General features: G+C 47.6%; 1 protein-coding gene and 1 long non-coding RNA gene across 2 annotated transcripts; both read left to right on the top strand.

Annotated features, from left to right (window-relative positions):
- Positions 1-2,582: 2,582 nt before the first annotated feature.
- On the top strand, positions 2,583-6,034 carry LOC119326099. Its single transcript, XR_005157812.1, has 3 exons — positions 2,583-3,201; positions 3,887-4,063; positions 4,881-6,034. It is a non-coding gene; the product is annotated as an uncharacterized LOC119326099 (long non-coding RNA).
- A 4,827-nt stretch (positions 6,035-10,861) lies between these two features.
- LOC119324390 (AP2-like ethylene-responsive transcription factor At1g79700) lies at positions 10,862-18,001 on the top strand. The gene is made up of 7 exons (XM_037598178.1): positions 10,862-11,158; positions 11,246-11,340; positions 11,455-11,543; positions 11,668-11,741; positions 12,311-12,361; positions 12,469-12,545; positions 17,233-18,001. The coding sequence occupies exons 1-7, from the start codon at positions 11,019-11,021 to the stop codon at positions 17,730-17,732; spliced, it is 1,026 nt and encodes a 341-aa protein (XP_037454075.1). The 5' UTR covers positions 10,862-11,018; the 3' UTR covers positions 17,733-18,001.
- The last annotated feature ends 5,204 nt before the right edge of the window (positions 18,002-23,205 follow it).

Here is a 23,205-nt window from a genome sequence, read left to right as displayed (position 1 = left end):
TCAATCCTTTGCAACAAGCAGGTTTGGTGAAAGGAATTTTGTCTTCTCGCAAGCTCGATGACGCACCCCCCTTTGGGCAATAGCGAACGACCACAACCAGTGTGGAGGCCACCCTAGGATGACGAGCATAACCTGAAAGGTAACCAACGCCCAAGACAAAGGCGACGGAGAACGATTTTAGCGGTGGGTCAGGAGGTCGAGCCCCTCCCCACGAAGGCGGCGGGGGATTGAGGGCTATTACGGTGCCTAATAGGGATGTGGCAAAAATTTGAGGGTAGCAACACACGTCGCGGTGATGGTTGTGCGGAACAATACAGAGCGGTGGAAACCAACGACAGCCACGATGCCCGGCGTGAAGGTGACAAAGCACAATGATCCTTTTTTCCCTGGTTCTTCTCAACCAGAGGCAGACGGTGAATCTGGCGACAAAGGTAGGAGATGCAATGCTGTGAGATGAAGGGACACGATTCGGAATGGGATTTGGGGATCTTTCCTCCTGACTCGCACAAAGGAGTGAATGGGTTGGGTGAGAAAAAAGGAACTATGACAAGTAGGAGATCCATATAGTCCACCATTGTGAGGTTTTACTTTACTATAAGACACAGTGTCAGGCCCAATTTATGGTTTTCTCCATAATTAATGATCATTGAGGTTTAAGGAAGTCTCAGTCAAGTGACGTCAGCGTAGTTGTTTTGCTATGAATGGCACGACTAGATGCTACAATCGGCGACAAAAAATGTTGCGATAGTTTTGTAACGACAACTAATATTGCAACCGGTGTGACCGTCAATGGCGGATGTTGCGACTGGTGAGATGTTGTGCCACGAACGATGAGGGCAGATGTTGTGACCGGTGAGACGACATGCTATGCAAACGGTGTGACGAAATGCTGCAAGGTACATTGGACGGTCCTCGGTCCAGCATGAATCTCGATGCGGAAATTCAACGGTTGAGCATTCGACTGAGACTCAGTCGAGTGAGTTTTAGGAAGCCCTTTTTGCGGAAGTCAACCTTCAAAACTTTGATCAAGTTTATACGTAGGTAAAATTATTTGTATCTACAGTACCAAATATATACAGTATGAAAATATATTTCATGATGAATCTTATGGTATTCATTGATATACTTGATCAAAGTTTATAAAGTTTGAATCTTAAAATTTTAATACGTACTCCCACGTCCTAATTTGTACTAAATCAGCTACACTTATTTTGGAGTGGAGTACTATATTTTAAAAAGGATGGAGTACTAAGACATATATATATATATTTGAAACGAATGGAGTGCTCGATAACACACCACTAAAGATGATTCTAACACATTTTCAGGACACATGCAAAAGAAATTTGGGGGCTCTGCGCGAAAGTGATGTGCAGATGATACCTACCTGCACGATCCTTGCACAACACTAACATGGACCGTGCAGATTAAAAACAAAAAGGAAATCAACGGCTCATGTGAAACATCGTCCAAGGATCGTGCATTTTCTGTCGTCCGTGTAGCATCACTCGGCTCTGTGTGGCTGCTGCAACCACGCGTCCACGATCTCGCAGTGATTAAGAGCATCTCCAACAACCGCGCTAAACAAGCGCCGCGCCGCAAATTAGGCCATTTTAGCGCGCGCGCAACCCGGCGGGTGGCTCCAGCGGGCGCGCAATAACCGCGCGCGCGCTATAAGGAGTTGGGCGCGCGGTCGGATTCGCTATCTCGCGCGGTGTATTTGGGGCGCCCGCTTTCGCCCGCGGCACACTCGAGCGCTCGCGCCGCACTCTCTCTTCTTTGCCTCCTACGCCCAGCGCGCGCCGGCGCCGGCGAACTGCACCCATGAACACACGCGCCGGCACCCCGCTCACCCCAATGTACAGCCGCGACCCCTCCCCCCCGCCGCCGCCACCGTAAACCCTAGCGCGGGGAGCGTTGGCCTCGCCACCGCTGGAGCTCCGCCGAGCATCGGCCTCGCGCGCAGCCTCTTCTTGCCGCCGCGGATGACCACGACGAAGATGAGGAAGATGAGGACGAAGACGAGGAAGAGGATTGATGTGTCTTTCATTTGTGTCTTGAACTTTAGTTTGCATTTTGAACTTGGTTGGATGAACTTGTGGGCATGAACTTTTATTCATCAACTTGTTTGTGTGAAATTTTACATGTTCATTGCATTTTAAATGTTTCAAACTCATTTTGTGTTCAAAATGTCATATATGCGGCGAGTCGCGCGCGCTGCATTTTTTGCGCGCTGTTGAACGGCGCGCATGCTGCATTTTAGCGCGGCTGTTGGAGCCAGCGCTGGCGGCCGCGCTAAACCAGTCAAAGCGCGCACGGCAAACAAGTTTTTTACGCGCGGTGCGAAACACGGGTGTTGAGATGCTCTAGGGACGAGACCAAGCCGGTGGCCATATCTACTACCACTATAAAAAAAGAGAGAGGCAGATCCAAACAATCACATCCATCCATCTACAAAATCTAATGGCTCCTAATCCTTCCGTGTTTAACACTACAAGCCACCGAATTAAGCCACGCCCGCACTATCGATCGCTAATTCTACCCGCGGCTTCGAAAAACAAAAACCGCTCCGCACGCCACGCCCGCACCACAACCTCGCCCGCTCCACTTCCCAGCGGACACCGATCCTCACCCGTCGCCCGCCCCATCCGCCGCCCGCCGATCCACTCGGCCTCCACCGCCGCCCGCCGCCCTAAATCCTCGCCCTCCTCCGCCGCCACCGCTCAGCTTGGCCTCCTCCGCCGCGCGTGAGGAGGTGGAGGATGAGCGCGGCGTCCCAAAAGGCGGCGAGGCGGAGGCGGTGGAGTAACGAGATGGCTGCCGGGTCCTGCTTCCTTGCGGTGGGGAGGGTCGAGGTGGAGGCCGGGTTCTGCTTCCTTGCGGCGAGCGCGGGTCTAGGTGGAGGCGGAGGCGGCGAGGAGGGTCGAGGTGGGTGCCGGGTTCTGCTTCCTTGCGGTGCGCGCGGTGACGCCGGCTGCTGCCGCCGATCCAGCGCTGCTTGCACGGTGGCGCGAGAGACCGCTGCCCACCCCCAGTCGCACTCCACAAACGCACGCCTCTCCCAACTCAGGCCATCCCCAAACAGCGACCACGACGCCCCACCGCTGGCCCCTTCGCGGCCACACTCCCCACGACGCCTGCCGGTTCTCCGCCGCCTCGCCTAGGCCGTCTTGGAACCGCCGCCGTCGCAGCTACAGTCAGGTTACCATCACTTCCTATTCTTGGTTCTGATCTCTGTATGTCCTTAGCAGTATGTATACAGTTGTGGTATACTTCAATGAACTGGGAGTTGCCCATGTGTAGCTTCATAGGTGTTGACATCTGTTGCAATTCGTGTCACATTGAGCCAGTTTTATGTTAGTGATCTAAATGCTCTTATTTTAGTTTACAGAGGGAGTACCAGCTACCGATCTGTCGCATTTTATCCACCATGTCATGCTTGCTCTTTATGTCATCTTGTGTCTTTGAATAAATTTCATTTTGCTTGCTGCAATAGCAGTAGACTGATCTGTCCTCAGTTATGAGGTTAGGCCAATTAGAGCGAAATGCAGTTAAACGCAAGAAGTAGTTTTAACTGGTGAAACTGAATATTATTCTTTGTAGAGACATGCCTTCTTGATTGATGAACAGGTTATCCATGTTCAGATAAATGTCATGCGTCTTTTCTGAACATTGTGGTCGTGCTCCACAATTCAGATACTATTGTCAGTTATTGTAGTGATATAGTGTTCATCTACTACTACCCTTATAAAAGCATGAAGTTTAGATCTTTGTGTTGTGCTGAAATTCGTGCATATCTTTGTATACTGGATTATTTGATAAGTTGTGCTATTTATGTTGAAATAATATGAAATTATATGCAAAGCTCTGCAACTGCCTTGAGTAGGTGATAGTTAAGAAGAACATAGTATGTGATGGTCCAATAAGGAAGAAATGTAAGTCGACAGTGCTGCTGATGGGTGGCATTGATAGTCCCAACGCCTTTGCTCTTGGATCATTATTCAAGCTTATTTTTTCCTACAACAAGAAAGAGGATGCTGAAGGAGGTATTGCAACTAGAAAGGTATCTGGTTTACAACTTGATTATGAACTTTGTTCAAACATGCATGGTTGTTTTATCCTCTGAAGACAATATAAAAGCTTTTGCCATGTTATTACTTTTTAAAGTTCCATAAACTGAATAATCTTTAGAATGCAAGTAAGTATTTTCATATTGAAACTGTTCATCCATTGATACATTCTTTTCCTACTCTTCTGCATCTGAAATATTTCCAATTATCACGCTGAAAGGAAGACTTTTCTTGCTCTTCTACTGAATAAACAAGAGCATCATAGTATGTAGCTCAATGATGCTTAGGTAGTGGTAATTATTTATTGGCATAGTGTTTGTCTGTTTCTCATCAATGAGCTCATCATGGATTTTTTTAAATGCCAAGGCATTTATTTTGTAGAGTTTGATGCTGTTATTGTTATCTAGCATCATATGATTTCATAGAATTTGACGAAAGTTATGTTGATCCCTTGCTTAAAGAATTTTTAGCAAGAAAGCAGATCCTGTTTGTTTCTCATTACTTAGATAAAAAACGGAACAAGTGAACTCCAATTGCTATAATTCTTTTTTTTTTGCACCATGTAGTACTAACATGTGACTGACTTATTAGTCACAAACCGTTAGTGAAAAAGTTTGAACTATTTAGCGATGTCTCAATCAGTTGGACTTCATGTCCATATGTGACCAAGTAGTTTTAGGCTGATAAGTATCACTAGAAGCAGCCTGAGATTTGACCTCTCGGAACATAAAAAGCAGAGGCTTACTTCAGTAGCACGTGGTCAGTTCCCCTCACCGGCTACCATCTGTCTCGGATTTTGATTTTTTTCAGGAGATTTCAGGATAGAAAGGCAGCTTTGGAGAGGGGTCGCAAAGATCAAGGCTATTGTGTCAAGTACTGTGCTCAAAACGTCCATCGGGTGCATCCATCTCGCCCAGTTCATCACCGACCACCAAGCGATTTACATCCACTGCGATCATGGATGACCCCGTGAGACATTGTCGCCGTCCTATTCTTCCAGATACAATGGGTTGATTAATACGGTATTTTGATATGCTAATCATGCTTTCGTTTCACTAAATTCCCAGAACAATACTACTTACTATCTACTAATACTGTTCTCTCAACTGCAAAAATCAGAATTATCGCAACATTTTGGTGATCTATATTCTAGCTTTTAGTATATGGTTTGTTTTAGAAGCAGATAAGTGGTGAAGGGTCGTATATAGGAATACTTGTTATGCACGTCTATCTACACTCTTCTCAGCCTGGAAATCATTACGTGCTTGCTGACTTGTTTTGCTCACATTGCCGCCGAAACTGTGAGCGGTCCTTGCATGTCTTGTGTATTCACTGAAAGCATCTAAAATATGGAGTTGCAGCATGGCTACTAGCTGCTACTTTCATGTTATCAGAAGAAGGCCAAAGCTCTCATTTTCTAGATATGTCGAGTTTAAATATGAAGGATATTTTAAGAACGGAATTTTCAGCATCATATATCTATAGCAATTGTGTTCTGAAACGGAATTGTTGGCTCCTAATAATAGTGTACTGAATTCTCTCAAGTCCTTCCAGCTTTAGGGACTTCTCAATTGGATCTGCACAACCCAACAAAATAAATATGCATAGTGTCTGCGACACTTTCTTCCGATCATCATGAAGGTAGTTCTAGGAGTAAAAAAGTATGTCATACTGTTTTTTCAGTACAAGCCAGAGACTGTCGAGAAAGAAAGGCTAGGACAGGTAATACTTGTTTTTACAGTACTTGCGCAAAAAGTATGTGATGCTGTTTTGTTCTAGATGATTTTGATGAATTTTACAACCTTATTTTCAGTCGTATACCCCAAGAAATGGTCTGCTTTCATGGGGCTTATTTAATCCAAGAAAGAAATGTGAGTAGTAGCGAATCAGACATGAAAAGTTTCAGAGAACTATTAAAACTCCGGTCAGTTTTGTCAGGATCTTGTGACCCAGTTCTAGGACTCTATTGACTAAGGTAATGATATATTATCCTGTTAAAACTTTAGTGTTCACTTAAAGGTGAGTGCAACCAGTAACTAAATTTAGACTACGAACTAGAGTAGGACAGTAAAGTGAGGAGCAGGATGGAGAACACACGGGACATTAAGGACTAATGGTCAACACTTAAATCTTGCTTTATATTCAGTTCAGTTCCAAGTAGTCTGATACATAGATGGAGATGTGAGTGCTGATTTGGGGTTGATTTTGGTAATTATATATTTTCCTTGATGACTGTCATTTTGTTGTCCTACATGTGCCATATGATATGCATAACAACTTGACAGCACCTTTGCTGCTCTTGATGTGCTTCGTCATGCAGCTTTTTATAGTGCACAAGCAAGCTTGCGAGTGATGACAACTACTATGACCTACAAACCTTGAATCAAGGTTTTTTGGGTTGAACATAGGGGCACTGCGCGCTCTCCCATCTAGCCAGTGAAGCATATGAAAGGAAAAGCTACAATGTACAAATCATCACCGTCATTCAGTTTGTCCAAAACTGAGAAAAGCTCTTTTAAAAAAAACTGGGAAAAGCTCACGTGATGGAATGATATGAGATTTCAACATCATGATTGTGTTTTATAATTTGAACGACCAAAGTAGATGGTCCAGTCAGCCCGTGTTTGACAATATGAAGGGACAAGCTTGTTGATCCATTATCTGGACAGGAAAATACCATAATTCGGAGGGCTTAGGTAGGGGTAATAGATCTGACCTAATCTAGCAAGGTGAGTGACTCAATTGCACATGTGCAAAATGGAAGTTTAAACTTACTTGAATCTCTTGTAGGGTTTGGGGGAGATTGTCAGCGAGCCACTGATGAAAGTCCTTTTGCGATGACAATGATAGAGAAGATTTGAAAGATCTCGGTTGGCGTGGGGCAACTTGTGTACTCCTGGATGGGGGCGCCATCCGGTGGCAGTTGCCGCAGCTGGGCACAGCCAGGAGGCGTTGGTGTCACCATTGTACTACATCACACATTTTTCTTGCGGCGATTGTGTTACTGTTATTTTCATCAACAACCTACCACGACGGTCTGGGAGCTGATGAAAGTTAGCTGCAAAGGCTACACTCAGATATATGATCTTTGCGGTGAAGAAAAACATGAAAAATAATGCAACTATACCCTTTAATGGGATTATTCCATCATTGATTATCTGATTTAATCAGAACAGGAATGCACCTGCTATGTGACTGGCACAAAAATTATTGGAGGAAGTTTGCTCTCATGCTTACACATTTTTTTATTCCTTTTCCACTATTCCTCACTGCAACCTCATGGTAGCACTATTGTTGCTCTGTAACCTAATATAGCTATTTGATAATCTATTTATTTACTTGTACGAGCTTGAATTCTAATTCTTATTACCACAGACCACAAGTTGTATGGGCTTATTTAACCTACTATCATGTACCCATTATTCAGTTATGTCTATTGCATTTTGTTTTTCATTAGGCTTGAAATTTTAGACCTGAAATTGATCTTCGTCAAAATTAGTTATTATTGTGGTTACTCGGGTCAAGTGGACTGTATAACTTTATTGTTGTTGTTACTCCATGAACTAATATGACCTTTGCATCGAACCTTTTCTCCAGTAGATGGAGCTGTTGATCTTTGTATGTTTCGGTAGGCCCTTGTGAAGGATCTTCACACTAAAGGCTCCTCATGTTCTCAAGATTATTCAAGCAGTAAGCTGTGAGATGAATTTCTTTTTGGTTTCCTTTTGTTTCAGAAAAGCAACGGACTCTATGCCATATGGTTTCCCTTTTGTTGTTGAGCAAGCAACTAACTGTATCTCTCAAGCAATTTACTCATACGTTTGATTGGAAAGAGACAACAACCATTTGTTCTGCGACACTACTATCTGACAGGTACTCAATATTATACTAATCGTCAATGCTATAGAAGTATTCATCCATGAATAATGAGACTGAAGCCCATTTGAGGTAATGAGACTTTGTCCCGATTCCAGAGATGTACTAAATTCTGAAGTTTGTTGTATGACACTACTATCTGAGAAGTATATTTTTTGACACTTACTTAAGTGTATTGGATTGGGTAAACTAATTAGCCCTATGTATCAGTTTGTGGTGTGCGTTCTAATGTGTGCTTTTGTTGTTGTTGTCATTGTCCTCAATAGATCATTCAAATGTTGGATTCATGGCTTGCTAGAATAGATGATTTGTGAATCCAATGTGTTCTTTTGCTGTTGTTGTTAGGTTGTGAATTCATCAAAGGCGGCTACCGAGTATACATACTGTGTTCACATCGCCTGCCTTCTTAGGAAAAATCCTGTACTGAAGGTAAGCTATTCTTTATTTACATTTAATTTGTTTCCTCCTGCTACTTGTACAATTTGCTACATAAATCTTTTGACTACTTTCCTGAATTTTAGATCCTATTTCCACCGTTACCTGCATTTTGTATTCAGAACCATATGCTAATTAAGTGTAGAAAAACACTTGTGAGTTGTGTTAGTTGACTGTGTCGTTGTAGCTTTAGGCATTTAGTTGTACATAACTGTCAAAGTAGGCAAACAAATGTAGGTCTGATTAAGTGATCGGCATGCATGCATGAACTACTTACTGTTATTCAGAGATGCAGTCTGACAGTACAAACTTCATTTGCTCAGATGCTCATGGAGTTGCGGAGAATGGCTCATTTTTTCAGCCCAATTGTGACACATATCATACCAGGCCAAAGTCTTTTCCGTGTCGTCTAAATCTATCTTGTATATCTGAACACCGAGTGTTTTTTTTCCTATACCAAGTATCATTCGAAGGGGCGACATACCCAATTCTCAGATCCCTTAAGCAACAGATGTAGTGTTGTCAGTCTCTGTGGATGTGAATCCGTCTGCTCCTAGGCAACAATAGAGGGATGATTGGGATATACTGAGGGTTAGTGGAGTCAGTCACCAGCCTCTCCGTTGTTTCAACAACAGCATCAAGCGGCGCTAAAACATGTCAGTTACTTTCATCTTGGGCATAGCCAACCTTATTGGTGGACTGACCCTCATTTTTCACAACGTAACGAACTTTTCTCCTGTCTGAATTTTCAAAATATTTTACTGAACATTACAAAAAACCCTAAACCCTAAACCCTAAAAACTAACATATCATTTTCTTTCTTGTGGATACCAGATTGCTGATCTGAGAGACATAGGAGACATGAACGAGGAAAAAAATGAGAAGGTCGGCCACTATTGGTCCTAGCACTATTGTCACACATGGTGTTTGGGCCACTTCCACCGGTGCTCCGCGGGTTGTCGTTCCGCGGGAGCAATGACTGGGAGAACAAGATGATGAACGTCACCGGTGCTTCGCTCGCGTGCATCGCGCTGCTTGCGCTCGGGACGTGCATGTCCACAAAAGAGCCATGACATACTTCAAGACTCTAATTTACTACCTGACCATTGCCGTGAGCTTGTCCGGAATATCGTACGTTGCCGGTGTGCTGATCACGAGGCTTCTCAAACACTTTGGTACCATCGATCTAGGTGGTGCATTGGCTCCTCATGCTTCTCTAGGCCTGTTGTTCTCTCATTTAGGTCGTGCACATACGTCTGACCGAGGGCTCAATCTGAAGGCTTAAGTTCCTCGGAGCATTGATGGTATAAAAAAGAGAAGACATGTGTGAGTTCAAGAGAAAGTGCATGAAGAAACATCCCAATCTTTTTGAGTTGCTACCTGCTGTTTTGTTAAAATTCTGGTGTAGATACTATCATTTATGTCAAAATGTGTGATCTTGGTCACTCGAGCTCATCTCTATCGTCGAATATTACTATCAGTTATTTTAGAGCAGGGAAAATTACAAGTCCAGTCTTTCCTTCCTTTTTCTGAGGAAAAAGATGCCATTCTTTGGAAGATTGTGAAGAAAGCAGGTTGTTGGCTTCCTATCAAATTATGATCAATAGCTAATGTTATGTTTTGTTTAAAAAAACACATTAATTTGTAGACACCTGAAGTTTCTGTATTCTGAGATATAACATTTTGCACCAAATACTTATATTAACTATTGTTCATTTGTACTTCCTCCATTCCATAGTTTTCCTTTTTTCTCTTCCAAAAAAAGTAAGTCCTGAAAGCTCATGGCGAAGTTTTCAATCCGACACTAAAAAATATGAGAGGAAACCGGTGCCTAAATCTAATTGCTTTTGAGCATCTTTCAATAAATTTTGTTTTTCACCTCGGATTAGACAAAATCCTTTTGCATCCTAAACAACTGTTCGCTTCCCCGTCGACTCAGCTCACGAAGCGATAAAAAAGACTAACATAGCCTGCATGGCCTAGCTTTGCCAGGCATTGATCAAGAGAACCAGGATAGTTTTTTCTTATATCTCTGAAACATAGTCAGTCTACTCGTGAAGTCGTGATTGATACAAAGTGATAACAAATATGTTCATTGTATTTTATTACTTTTTGGTTTATTTTGCTGATGTTTTTGTTCTAGGGTGGCCTATGATTTTTCACATAATTATTATAGTTTTAAAAAGCGGGCTACGCCAAATAGCGATGGTCTTTAAAAGTACCGACACCAAGGTTATAATCAACTATTTCATAACTTTAGTGGATATATGTGCATGAATGGCATCCTACTCAAACCGCTATAGCGGGGCTATATTGGTGGTATAGCCGGCTATCTAAAACTTTGATTACTTGAAAAGATTCTAAAACTTTTATAATAATACGTGCACACGTGCAAATTTACTAGTAACTAACTAAATCCAGACAGCGAAACCGCGGCAGAGCCGAGCCGGCCCTCTTCCCATCCCATTTGGCACTCTCGCATTAACCTGCCTCCCGCATGCCGCATCCAACAAATCCCGCTTGCCGCCCGCGATCTGTCCCTGCCCAACTTGGTTTCGTTTCACTAATCACTACTCGTACTAGCTACTCTACTAGCTCTCGCGCCTCCACCACCTCGAGACCACTCTCACCCCCGTAATGGCCAAGCAACGACAGAGCAGCGCCGGCGCCGGTAACGTCGCCTCTGACGCCGTCCGGCCGAAGTCGGAGCGGGCGCGGAGGAGCGTGACGCGGCGGCGCCCCTCGCAACGCACCTCCGCGTACCGCGGCGTCACACGGTATGCAGTGTTGTTTCCGGTTCTTGTACAGTACTATCATCTCCCTCGCGTGGAGAGAGAAACTGACGTACGCGCTTGCTTGCGCAGGCACCGGTGGACGGGGCGGTTCGAGGCGCACCTGTGGGACAAGAACACCTGGACCGAGCCGCAAAGGAAGAAGAAAGGGAGGCAGGTTTATCTCGGTGAGCAGAGCACCCTCTCTCGGTCTATATATATGTCTGCCCCAAGCCTCGGCCGATCGGATCGTAGTCGATCTTGGCGTCGTTGAGATATATGAAAGCCGTCCGCCGTTGCAGGGGCGTACGGCGGCGAGGAAGCGGCGGCGCGCGCCTACGACCTGGCGGCGCTCAAGTATTGGGGCCGCGGCACCGTCCTCAACTTCTCGGTACCGCATCCAAGTCACTACCCCACTCATGATATCCATTGATGCGGCGGCATGTGCCTAGAACTAGCAGAATGCAGGCACACGTACCTGACTTCTAAATTGGATTGTGACGAACCTCTTGCAGCTGTCTAGCTACGACCAAGAGCTGAAAGAAATGGAGGAGCAGTCCAGGGAGGAGTACATCGGCTCGCTCCGGAGGTACACACATACCTCCAAAATTTGACAAGTGGTTCTTTTGTCATGTTATCAAATCAGACGGCGTGGTAAAATGTGATGACACGGAATATTTGTACTGACCTTTTGGATTTGAGATGATTACATATTGTTCGTTTGTGAGAACGGCGTTTTGGTGCCTGGGTGCATCTGCACCCGGTCAAAAAAAAATTCGTAAAAAATTCAAAAAAATTCAAAAAATTCCAAAAAAATTGGATGGTAGACAATTTGATGCGTGAGGCATGCTTCAATTTTTAAAACATTTGGACTTCTGTGCAACTCTCAGCAAAAAAGACAAATCAGACCAGAACAGTATATGAACAGTACACATTTTTACAGACCTTCGATTTGTCTTTTTTGCTGAGAGCTGCACAAAAGTCCAAATGTTTTAAAAATTGAAGCGTACCTCACGCATCAAATTGTCCACTACCCCAATTTTTTTAGAATTTTTTAAATTTTTGTACTATTTATTTTGATTTTTTTTCGTGAGCGCAGGTGCAGATGAGCTCGGGCTCAGATTCGAATTTTCGTTTGTTCCTCTCCTTTTTACGCAGGAAAAGCACTGGCTTCTCAAGAGGGGTGTCCAAGTACAGAGGCGTCGCAAGGTAGAGCTGATCTTGCATGGCAAGATTTCTTACTGAACATTTTCAGATTCTTGCAAGACAAACTTTGGCGTATGCATGTCGGTGAAATTCAGAGATGTTTTTTGCAGGCATCACCACAACGGCAAATGGGAGGCTAGGATTGGGCGCGTGTTTGGCAACAAGTATCTCTACCTAGGAACCTACGGTAAGTTACCGATCCTGTCTTAAGAGTTAAGACACAACTTTTATGGATGGATGAATGGAATATGATACGTAGGAATTGTTGAGTAAACTGACGTGTTGTTGAGGGATATATTCTCTTTACCTGAGTCAGCATGAGCAACCAAAAGCTACCTGCTTGTGTCGTTATTGGATTGGTTGTGGCATTTCTCTTCTGAGACACGAGGGAAGTACATAATTGATGATGCTGCACTCATTCTATTTTTCTAGAACAAACACTTTACCTTTTTTATTTTATTTTGCAAACAAGACCGGTTTATAAAAGTTTATCAGAAGTGACTGGGGGGTTATCATTCTATTTTTCTTGAACAAACACTTCACCTTTCTTATTTTATTTTGCAAACAAGACCGGATTATAAAAGTTTATCAGAAGTGACTAGGGGGTTATCATTCTTTTTCTAAAGAAAGTTTACAGAAGTACAAAACACTCCAAACATAATAAAATTGCATCTAAGTGATTAACCACTACTGTTGCTAGAATGAACCGTCGATGCGCCACTCCCCTACCGGGAGCTGGCCTGACCTTGTCGATCACAACCAGGAAATATTCGTGCACTTTCCCCTAAGGACTACCACCCTCGAGCCGCTATCATCGCTGTTGAACCTTTGCATCGATCTAACCGGCACCAGGTCTCGCGGTCCCCCACACATGACGAGCAATCCATACCTCGTTGCCCCAATGAGACGGTAAGAATCTACGAGGGTGCTCCGACTCCATCCTGACTGGCAAACTCGAGAAGGATCGAAGTTCGAAAGACCGAAGATGAAGTTTCATTGTCCGTCCGAGTGTTGACCTTGCGAGTGCTGAAAAACCCTAACTATACTAGCCGGTGCTAAGGCATCAAGGCCGCCCCTTCCCCCGCCATTGGCCTCCAGAATGGCACACATAGGGGAGGTGAATCGACGGGCTGACCCGTGGAGCCTAGAGGGGATTGGTTCTTCACGGTAGCCGCCGCTTTCGCGATAGGGAAAAGGAAAAGATTGGATAACGAGATCGCATCTGAGAACAATCACTTTACACCTGCTCTAGAACTTTGCTGGTTACAATGGTAAATGGGCGTCATTATGCACTAAAGCAAACAATGAAAAGAGAACTGATTTGTGTATGAATTTCGGCGAGTTCAGAAGCAAACATTTTCATCTCTGTGTTTAAACTAGGTGACATTAAAACCATACCCAATTTTGAATCTCAACTTGTGAACATGTTTAATTTTGGTAAAAAGAGAAAGACCACCATTCATTTAGGAAATACGAGTATGTAGGAGCACTGCCCACTCAGGTAGCAAGTTTTTCAATCGGATAAGAGCATCTATAGACGGGCATCCCAAGCCCCTCTCGTATGCCCGGGCAAATGGCCCGATCAGTGATCGGTCACAAAGAAGCGACCCAAACAGGCGCCTCAAACGGGCCTCAGACGTCCGGCCTGACCGGCAACCCTAATGTCCAGCCTAAATGTAGGGGGATATCGGCCACCCGGGCGTGTCTTCCGCGTCGGGCCCAACCCACGCCCGCCTACCCGACCCCCCATATATTCCTCCCCATCCGCTACCCGAGCTAAACCCTAGCCACTTCACTCCACTCCCCTCCGCCACACGAGCTCCCGTCTGGCGATCTCCGGCATGGCTGACAGCGGATCTGATGACGAGGAGTACAGATCTGTCGATTGGGGGTGCCGCCCCGTGCGGTTTGGAGGAGGCAATGGCCGTCCACATTGCACTCCGCTGCTCTCGGAAGGACAACGCCCGACACATGGTGGGATGTATCCGGCGCGAGTCCATTGCGTTTGCGCATCGGGCGCTCGGATCCTCCAGCGCTAGATCATTGCAGTCCTCTTGCTCTTGGGAGCCTTCCAATCTCCCTTTCCCCATCACCGGTCTGTCGGAGTATGTGCCCTATCGGGACTGGTGTGCCCGCCATGAGAAGAAGAGGAATGAGGGCGCCCCGACGCCCGCCTCATTGCCGACATGGCGGTGGCTGATGCGGCGGCGCCGACGGGCGCAGAGGAGGAAGCCATCTGCGCCCGCATTGTAAAGAAGTGGCGGCGGTGAAACACGCGTGCCCTCGCCCGAGAGCAGAATCAGACGGTCCGTGCCATGGCCAGACTGCCCCCCCCCCCCCTAAGGAGGATAAGCAGGACAACGACGGGTCGGACAGCTCCGACGATGAGCAGATCTGGCTCAATCCGTACTATGTCTTCGACCGCTACTTCTGCGAGAAGGACGGCAAGGGCGCCGGGAAGGGCAAGGGCACTCATGGATGACCTTGTCCATGTAGGTTAAACATGCCAATTTTTGGTAGCCCGATCACATATCCTGATGTAGTAGTCGGACAATGTGTGTAATCCATCATTTACGTAGTTGCATGAGTTTGTATGGATTTGAGGTATATTAATTGAGATGTCCGGTTGTGAGAAGGAAAAATTGAGACGTGATCCGTCAATGTCCGCGTACGTGCCTGGGTCCGGGGCGTTTGAGGGGTCGGATTTGGTAAGTCCGGTTGTAGATGTTGTAAGGCCAAATCAAAATCTTTTGAGGATAAGCTCAAGACCCTCACGAGGGGCCAAGCCTCGTGAGGCGGACGACGCCAAGACCCCCGAGGGGATCGGCCTCTTCAGGCTGGCTCCCGAGGGGCGGAGAGTTCTATGCAAGGTTTATCTCACGAGGCTGAGCTGGCGTGAGCCATGACGACCAAGGCCAGGTGGGCGCCATGCGGGCGCCAGACGGGCGCAGAGCACAGGTTTCCTCTTCAGTGCAAGGGAGGCAAGCCACAGGCGCAGAGTCCCGAGGAATCAACCAAAGGTTTTAATTCCGGTGCAACAAGATCAAGACCGCCAGGACGGTAGGACGGAGGTCATCGCCGAGCCCACCGCAGCGTCACGACCAGGGGCTTTTCGCAGGCGAAGACTACTTTGGTCAGGATAAGCTGTACTACTTGTCCCCTTTCAAATTCGGCCGTTGTGGGATCCCTTCCCGCCAACATTTGGGAAGAGGACCAAGGCCACTATAAATGGGACTTAGCCACCACCATAGAGGGGGATCAGATCCATTCTCACCCGACCACCTCACCAGCTCTCTTGAGCTCAAGAACACCTCACCTCCTGAGGACAGTTCATCCATTGTACTAGTTCATCCTCAGCCCTCCGAGGCAATCCACCAAAATGCTGGAGTAGGGTGTTACACCGCAAGGTGGCCCGAACCAGGATAAATTATTGTGTCTCTTTGTCCCTTCGAGCTCGTCGCGCTAGGCTTAGGAGGATCACGAGTAGGCAGGATGGATAGGTTGAGATCTCCGCACGCACCTCAGAGTTCGAACCTCTCAAGGGTTTGCGGAACCCGTAATCGGACAGGGACGTCTTGTGCGTCCCCATGCTCAGCGCACCAACGGAGGGGTTGTGCGTCCGTCATCGCGTTCGGACAAAGACAGACCGCATGGCCTCTGGCGAGGCTGTGACAGCTGGCCTAGCGTCGGATCCATGTGCCATTTGGGCGGACGCAATGGAATCTCGACGGAAGGAGTCCGAGCACCGCGGTGCAAGGTCCTCCTCTTGGGGTGCGGCGGAGCGCAAGCTGGATGGCCATCTCCTCCTCAGGGTCGCGTGGGATGAGCTCGGGGTCGACGGATCTGGAGGTGAAGGACTCGGATCCGCTGCCCGCCATGCCGGAGATGGCCGAAAGGAGCTGGAGACGAGTTTGGGTGGCGGAGGAAAGTGTAGGGAAGGGGAGTGAGGTGGCTAGGGTTTGGTCCGGCGAGCGGATGGGAGGAATTTATGTGGGTCATGTGGGCCAGCGTGGGACGGGTCCGACGTGGCGGGCTCGGGCTCCCTCATATTCGCCCCATATTTCAGCTGGATATATGGGTGTCGGTCAGCCCGAACGTTTGAGGGGGCTGTCTGGGTAAAAAAAACGTGATCGAACGGTCCGCCCGAACGTATGAGATGGGTTTGAGGCATCCCGCTCTAGATGCTCTAACAAAACTTCAAAAAACACCTAAAAATGAAGCCCTCTTCCACCGGCAATGGTCGGGATCCAGCGCGCCTCCATGATTCAAGGACCATAGGAGACGAGGCGGACCGGCGGCGGCCGGCAAGAGGCAGTGAAATCCTAACTGCGAGGTCAGTAGAGGCAGGGGCGTAAGTTGTCTTTTATGTGACACATGAGCACTTGCATCATATACTACAACTAATAATTTTAAACCTTGATCTAACTACACTTGGACATCCATAAACCGCCATGACTTTTCTCGAAATGAAAAAAGCTTCCCACCCCACGGTCCCTCCTTGTGGGTGGAGCCATGGAGCAGAGGAGCTCGGGGCTCCTCAACCACGAGCTCCATCAGCACAGCTAAGCCTCGCAGGCGACGAGCAAAAACAAGTGACACGACAGATTTGGCACGGTTCCAACAGGGATGCGCTTGCCACGCCACACGCAGTCACGCACGCACACGTCTGATCCACTGCCCAAAACGTTCCAACCAATCCCTCTTCATGCCTCCCCGCTGGGAACCTTGCACTTGTCATTTGGCCGGGAACTCCGATCTACCGTTGCATCTGACAGTTAGTTACCGACGATTTCATCGAGATTTTTTTGCGTGAAACAATTTTCTTTGTTACCATATAATACTACTGAGAAATGCATTTTTTTCGTGTGTGGCAGTGACACAGGAGGAGGCAGCCATGGCGTACGACATCGCCGCCATTGAGCACCGCGGCCTCAACGGTGTGACCAACTTCGACGTCAGTCGCTACATCAAGTGGCACCACTGCTGCCACGCCAACGACGCGGGTGGTCTCAACACCACTCTCTGTGTAAATGATCGGTTGCAACCGTCCCAGGCGAGTCCAACGTCTCATGCGGTGTCGTCGCTTGGCCCGCTGCTGCAATCGCCCAGATTGAAGGAGATGATGGAGCGGGTGGCGGCCTCCCAGTCCCAGAGCAACACCAACTCGCCGTCTTCATCCTCGTGTCCCCCCTCACCGCCACCGACGACCCACCAACACGAGCCAAGGCCTAGAAATTCGTCAACGCGGTGCAGCTTCCCGGACGACGTGCAGACATATTTCGGGTGCGATGATGAGGAGGGCATGAGCGGCTACGCGGAGGTTGACACGTTCTTATTTGGGGACCTGGGCGTGTGCGCCGAGCTGGGCCTTTGATATGAACAATTCAGCTTTTTTCTCTCTTTGGAGTGGACAATATTGTGTTTATAGATAAGCAAAAGGATTTGCCTACTGCATAATGTAACATGCAGTGCGTTAATTCCTGCGCAACCTCAGCATGGCGTAAATAACCAGCATAAACTGGACGGTTGACAAAGGTTGTGGGAGAAAAAATCAGACAAAAAAAAGGCCGCCCCTGCAAGGACGACGGGCTTCTAATGGTTAGTTTCCGTAATATACATCAACTGGGACGGTGTTTTGAATCATAGAGTGAGTAATTACCTTGTCGAGGTTTGATCAAGAGAATTTTAGCTCTATATAGGCTGTTGCTTTACACCGTGCTTGCCGCACGGTGGAACAGCCTCCCGATCGCCACCTTTTATGCTGCGGGGTCTCGTTTCGGTTTGGCGATGTGGTACTAAACATGTACTTACACAACAGACATCGATCACAGCTTCACGGTAAGCGAGGGAGGCCGCGGCGTCGCCATCGCGTGCAGCTGCCAAGCGATGAACGCGCGCAAGTCCTAGGCTCTACTACCTCTGTCCGGAACAGACACGATCTCTATGGTGGGAATCCATCTTGAACAAAGCAAAAAAACTGTACAAATTCAGTTGCACAAAAGCATCAACTCTGAATCTTCGATAAATCATGGCATGCGATCTACAGTATTTATCTTCAGGAGAGGCATGGGGACGCGGCGAGCAGGCACCGGTGTGCGCGGGGACTGTGGGGCACGCGGCGAGCGCGGGGACTGCAGGGCGCGCGGCAAGTTGACGCCAGTGGGCGCGGCGGGCCGGAGCGGGTGCAGCGACGCAAGATGCGAGCCAAGTGCGGGCGCGGGGGCGCGTTACGGGAGGTCGGGGCAGGCCTTGCGCGGATCTGGCGCGTTTGCGCGCAATACGGAGGTGCGGGTCTGTAGCGGCCGATCTTGATATGGTCTGTCCGTGGCCGGATCTAGCTACCCGAGTCACGCTGGTGCCGGCGGTGGGGTGGCTTCGGCGGAGCTGGTGGGCCCTACCTTCAACCGTGTCCACGTCCATCTCCTTGGAGTAGCGGCGTCGTACAGCGTCTGTGGTGCAGACAGGCTCTCAAGCAGACCAGATCCAGTTCGGCTGGTCCTGTCCTTGCGTGCGGCGGTGCGAGGCTGTCAATCCGGCTTGATTTTCGTCCAGTCTTGGCGCGCGGCGGTGCAGACCAGCCAGCTCCGGTTCTAACTCGGTTCTTCATGTGCGCTACCGTGCGGATCCTCGCTCAATTCTACGAACAGAGGCCGAGGATGGGCTAGATCGGGTGTCGGTGTTGTCCTCGACTTCACTTCCTCCTTGGAGGCGTCACCTTGGAGGCACAACGATGGTTTTCGATGTTGTGCATGGCTTGTCGGCGGAGCTTAGGTTTGTGGTGGTGCCAACCTTTTTCTTTCTTTTCTTTTTGCACTAGACTTTTACCGTGCTTTCCTCCTCGGAGGGTTCTTTATAGCACTTCTTCTGATCAATGAATTTGGCAGCTCTCCTGCCAACGTTCAAAAAAAGATCTTGCGGTCCCCCACACACGACGAGCAATCCATAGCTCGTTGCCCCAATGAGACGACAAGAATCTATGAGGGTGCTCTGACTCCATCCCGACGAACAAACTCGAGAAGGATCGGAGCCCGAAAGACTGAAGATGAAGTTTCATTGTCCACCCGAGTGTTGACCTTGGGAGTGATGAAAAACCCTAACTATACTAGCCGGAGCCGAGGCATCAAGGCTGCCCCTCCCCCTGCCACTGGCCTTCAGAATGGCACACATAGGGGAGGTGATTTGATGGGCTGACCTGTGGTGGCTGCCCCTCCCCCTGCCACTGGCCTCCAGAATGGCACACATAGGGGAGGCGAATCGATGGGCTAACCTGTGGAGCCTAGAGGGGATTGGCTCTTCACTGTAGCCGCCGCTTTCACGATGCGGAAAGGAAAAGATTGGATAACGAGATCGCATATGAGAACAAACACTTTACACTTGCTTTAGAACTTTGCTGGTTACAATGGTAAATGGGCATCATTATACACTAAAGCAAAGAATGAAAAGAGAACTGATTTGTGTAGGAATTTCGGCGAGTTCAGAAGCAAACATTTTCTTCTCTCAGTTTCAACTAGGTGACTTTAAAACCATACCCAATTTTGAATCTCATCTTATGAACATGCTTAATTTTGGTAAAAAGAGAAAGACCACCATTCATTTAGGAAATACGAGTATGTAGGAGCACTGCCCACTCAGATAGCAAGTTTTCCATTCGGATAAGAGCGTCTACAGTCGGGCACCCCAAACCCCTCTCATATGCCCGGACGGACGGCCCGTTAAGTGACCTATCACAAAAAAAGCGACCCAGATAGGTGCCTCAAACGGGCCTCAGACGCCCGGGCTGACCGGCACCCCTCATATGCAGCCTAAATGTAGGGCGGATATGGGAACCTGGGCGCGTCGGCCACGTCAGACCCAACCCACGCTCGCCTACCTGACCCCCCATATATCCCCCATCCGCTGCCCGGGCCGAAACCTAGCTACTTCACTCCACTCCCCTCTGCCACCCAAGCTTCTGTCTGGCGATCTCCGGCCTTCTCTGGCATGGCGGGCTGCGTTTCCGACGACGAGGAGTGTTGGGGAACGCAGTAATTTCAAAAACTTTCCTACGATCACGCAAGATCTATCTAGGTGATGCATAGCAATGGGGGGAGAGTGTGTACACGTACCCTCTTAGACCGAAAGCGGAAGCGTTATGGTAACATAGTTGATGTAGTCGTACGTCTTCACGATCTGACCGATCCTAGCACCGAAGGTACGACACCTCCGCGATCTGCACACGTTCTGCTCGGTGACGTCTCACGAACTCTAGATCCAGCTGAGGTCAAGGGAGAGTTTCATCAGCACGACGGCGTGGTGACGGTGATGATGAAGTTACCGACGCATGGGCTTCACCTAAGCACTACGGCGATATGACCGAGGTGGAAATCTGTGGAGGGGGGCACCGCACACGGCTAAAAGATCAACTTGATCAACTTGTGTGTCTATTGGGTGCCCCCTGGCCACGTATATAAAGGAGGGGAGGGAAGAGGTGGACGGCCCAAAGGGGGCGCGCCAGGTGTGGGGAATCCTACTAGGACTCCCCAGTTCAAGTAGGATTCCCCTCCTCTTTCCTATTCCTAGTAGGAGAAGGAGGGAAGAGGGGAGAAGGAAGGAGGGGGGCGCCACCCCCTCCTAGTCCAATTCGGACCAGCCCATGGGGGGGGGGGGGCGGCCACCCCTTGAGACCCTTCTCTCCTTTCCCGTATGGCCCATTAAGGCCCATTACTTCCCCGTCGAATTCCCATAACTCTCCGGTACTTCGGAAAATACCCGAATCACTCGGAACCTTTCCGATGTCCGAATATAGCATTCCAATATATCGATCCTTACGTCTTGACCATTTCAAGACTCCTCGTCATGTCCGTGATCTCATCCGGGACTCAGCAAACATCGGTCATCAAATCACATAACTCATAATACAAATCGTCATTGAACGTTAAGCGTGCGGACCCTACGGGTTCGAGAACTATGTAGACATGACCGAGACACATCACCAGTCAATAACAAATAGCGAAACCTTGATGCTCATATTGGCTCCTACATATTCTATGAAGATCTTTATTGGACAAACCGCATAACAACATATGTTGTTCCCTTTGTCATCGGTATGTTACTTGCCCGAGATTCGATTGTCGGTATCATCATACCTAGTTCAATCTCGTTACTGGTGAGTCTCTTTACTCATTCCGTAATACTTCATCCCACAACTAACTCATTAGTCACAATGCTTGCAAGGCTTATCGTGATGAGTATTACCGAGAGGGCCCAGAGATACCTCTCCGAAACACAGAGTGACAAATCCTAATCTCGATCTATGTCAACCCAACAAACACATTCGAAGACACCTATAGAGCACCTTTATAATCACCCATTTACGTTGTGACATTTGGTAGCACACAAAGTGTTCCTCCGATATTCGGGAGTTGAATAATCTCATAGTATGAGGAACATGTATAAGTCATGAAAAGAGGAGTAGAAATGAAACTGTAATGATCATAATGCTAAGCTAACGGATGGGTCATGTCCATCACATCATTCTCCTAATGATGTGATCCCATTCATCAAATGACAACACATGTCTATGGTTAGGAAACATAACCATCTTTGATTAACTAGCTAGTCAAGTAGAGGCATACTAGGGACACTATGTTTTGTCTATGTATTCGCACATGTACTAAGTTTCCGGTTAATACAATTCTAGCATGAATAATAAACATTTATCATGAAATAAGGAAATAAATAATAACTTTATTATTGCCTCTAGGGCATATTTCCTTCAAGCAGTACATATCCGTCGATTGGGGGTGACGTCCTGTGTGGTTTGGAGGAGGCAATGGCCGTCCACATTGCACTCCGCTGCTCTCGGGAGGATGGCGCCCGACTCAAGACAGATGTATCCGACATGAGTCCATTGCGTCGACGCATCGGGTTCTCGGATCCTCTGACGCTAGATCATTACGGCCCTCTTGGGAGCCTTCCAATCTCCCTTTCCCCATCACCGGTCTGCCGGAGTATGAGTCCTATCGGGACCAGTGTGCCCGCCGTGGGAAGAAGAGGAATGGGGACGGCCGAGGCCCACCTCGCTGCCCACATGGTGGTGCTACGTCTTGAGCTTGCGTTGGTTTTCCTTGAAGAGGAAAGGGTGATGCAGCAATAGTAGCGTAAGTATTTCCTTTCGTTTTTGAGAACCAAGGTATCAATCCAGTAGGAGGCTCCTCAAAAGTCCCACACACCTACACAAACAAACAAGAACTCGCAACCAACGCAATAAAGGGGTTGTCAATCCCTTCAAGGCCACTTGCGAAAGTGAGATCTGATAGAGATAATATGATAAGACAAATATATTTTTGGTATTTTATAATATAGATTGGAAAAGTAAAGATGCAACTAGAAGTAAATTGAAAGCTTATATTATAAGAGATAGACCCGAGGGCCATAGGTTTCACTAGTGGCTTCTCTCAAGATAGCATAAGTATTACGGTGGGTGAACAAATTACTATCGAGCAATTGGTAGAAAAGCGAATAATTATGAGATTATCTAGGCATGATCATGTATATAGGCATCACGTCCGTGACAAGTAGACCGACTCCTGCCTGCATCTACTACTATTACTCCACAAATCGACCTCTATCCAGCATGCATCTAGAGTATTAAGTTCATAAAGAACAAAGTAACGCTTTAAGAAAGATGACATGATGTAGAGGGATAAACTCATGCAATATGATATATACCCCATCTTTTTATCCTCGATGGCAACAATACAATACGTGCCTTGTTGCCCCTGCTGTCACTTGGAAAGGACACCGCAATATTGAACCCAAAGCTAAGCACTTCTCCCATTGCAAGAAAGATCAATCTAGTAGGCCAA

Source organism: Triticum dicoccoides, chromosome 6B (assembly GCF_002162155.2).
Source record: "Triticum dicoccoides isolate Atlit2015 ecotype Zavitan chromosome 6B, WEW_v2.0, whole genome shotgun sequence".
Lineage (NCBI taxonomy): Eukaryota > Viridiplantae > Streptophyta > Magnoliopsida > Poales > Poaceae > Triticum > Triticum dicoccoides.
The sequence above is the reverse complement of the archived record's forward strand: the minus strand, read 5'-3'. Positions and strand labels throughout refer to the sequence as shown.